Genomic DNA, 2311 nt, shown 5'->3' on the forward strand with positions numbered 1-2311 from the left:
CAAAGACCCCAACACTGTCTCTCTGGTTATTTTATTGGTGCTTTCTAAAAACCTCATAAAGTACTTTTTGACACTATAGGACTGTATACAAGTTTATAGTATACAATCCTACTTGCTGCTGCTCTGCTCTGTAGAATGTTAGAAGTGAAAACAAAAAAAAAATATGTATCTATACGTGGTGGTTATTTGTGGGAGAGCAACATAGAGATTCTTTTTTTTTTTTTTTGCCTCCAACTGTGTTAGTCTTTTTTTATTCTTTTGGTAATCTCTTCCAGAGTTAACTACTTCCATTTGTAGGTGATGAAATGTGTAAGAAATCCACGTCAAATTCTGGCACTGCTATGAACATGGTCTTTCCCTTTACTTCAACTCAATTACTTTTGATTCTTATTTATATTCCAAGTGCCAGAAGTGGTTTTCACTGTAGAAGTTATCTGAAGATGGTATTATGCTTTCTAGTAGTGGTCGACAACCAGTCTCTAGCTTCTCCAGGAAGACTACACAGGATGGATTTAGGTATTACATATTAAACTAAGAGGCATTCTCTCAAATGAGTTTAAATGCATTTTATTTTTAGACAACCTACGTGACATACCTTTTTTCTCAAATACAATGCTTCCACTCCAAATAAATCAACTGTTAAAATAAATGAAGAGCTCAAGATGACATCAGTCCCATTTGTCTAAGTCCTGGTGTTGTGCTGATGAAAAGCTACAGCCAGCCAGTTATGACGACAGGTGCTAGATGCAAAGGAACAGTCAAATTTGTTAATATTTTTCCATTTATAAACCACCTTTAAAGAAAATCATATATGGGCTCACACCATCCTCACGGTAATCTAGCAGAACAATCATGCCATCTGGATTCATGTTTTCACCAAAAAGAAGCTGACAGTTGTTGAAATTAGCAAGTATGTGCTTGATTTGTTCTGCAGCCCTTGACATAAAACGTTTTACTCTTTCTGGTCTCTGTTCTTCAAGTTTCCCTTTGACTGACTTCATGTAATCTTTGATGTACTTCTTGTAAGCTTCTTTTGTGTAGCTGGTTTCCTGCAAGTGATGGTTCATGACAATATCGACACCAGTGATTTCTGTGCTTTCTGTACCTTCCTCCTCAGGCCCTTCAGCAGAGGCATTTCCACCAGTGAGCAAGTCATCAATGTTACCCTCTGTCCTACTGACCATCTTCCCCTCCACCTCCAGACACAGACCTTTGGCGACCTGTCTGATCTTGTAGATGTCGGAGAACACCTCAGCATGGCTGATGAGGTCCTGGTAGATGGAGCTGCTGGGAGCTCAGAGCAAGCGCTGTGCAGTCAGAGCGGCGCTGGGCCTGGGGCAGGGGCGGGGGTGAGGGAAAGGATGGAAACGCCGCAACATGCAGTTTCTTTAACAGGTCAAGGATTATATACCACTTGTAAAGGCAAACTCATGAAAACAATCAATCTGGAAAAATAGCTGTCATTATACATTTAAGGAAATTCTTTATAAGTACATACATTTAAAGTAGAGTATATTTGTATATGAGTTAGCATAAAATTGAAGTTGTTTTGTTTACAATAAGGATAGAAAAATGCAGTGATACTTATTTAGAAAATCAACTCAAAACATTTTTATCTAACAGTAGTTTAGCTGTTTTCTGGTTTTGTTTCCTATAGTTGAAGGAAATGTCATATTGAATATTTGTGATTTTTTAAAATAATTCTCATGACACACAATGAATAATTTGTCTTTTCCAAGAGGCAGAATTCCTCCAATGCACTGGTTACCTGTTTGTACAAATATGTGACATTTATTTATTTGTTTCATAAAAAAATGGGATTTCTGGCTCATATTAAATTCCAAATCATCTTCCACTTGCATACAAATTAGAATGATCTTAGCATGCTCCCAAAACAATCTGCACTCCATGCAATCACTCAAAGTGAGCACTTGTGTTTATGCTCCTATTCAATTATAGTTTTCCGTGCTGTTCGGATGTCCTTACCTTGGTCCAGTTTTGAGTGAGACAGAGTTGTGTTAGCTGGAGGTATATCTAGGGTTACCTTGAATTGCAAATTAATTAATAGATTTTGAATTGCCATTTTTGGCCCAAGGATGCCAAGAAATCTGCATTTAGAGAATACATATTTGGGCGAGACTGAAAATATAATTAAGTTATTAAGACAGTGATCAACATGTCCGAGACTGAATACTTGTGATAGGTGGTGGATGAGCTGCTGCTGAAATAATGTGCTTCCAGAAGAAAATGGTGAGATGGAGACTATTACCCAGAAATATTTTTTTTTTCAGGATGACAGATACATTTTTGT

At 37.3% G+C, this 2311-nt stretch overlaps 1 protein-coding gene across 1 annotated transcript; it reads right to left on the minus strand.

The window, feature by feature from the left end:
* Positions 1-782: 782 nt before the first annotated feature.
* Positions 783-1274, minus strand: LOC307053110 (translationally-controlled tumor protein-like; the record flags this gene model as incomplete). Its single annotated transcript, XM_079704417.1, has 1 exon — positions 783-1274. Exon 1 carries the CDS (start codon positions 1182-1184, stop codon positions 783-785), a length of 402 nt encoding a protein of 133 aa, XP_079560543.1. The 5' UTR covers positions 1185-1274.
* Between the last annotated feature and the right edge of the window lie 1037 nt (positions 1275-2311).

Source organism: Hyperoodon ampullatus, assembly GCF_949752795.1.
Source record: "Hyperoodon ampullatus genome assembly, chromosome: 5".
In the NCBI taxonomy this organism is placed as follows: Eukaryota; Metazoa; Chordata; class Mammalia; order Artiodactyla; family Ziphiidae; genus Hyperoodon; species Hyperoodon ampullatus.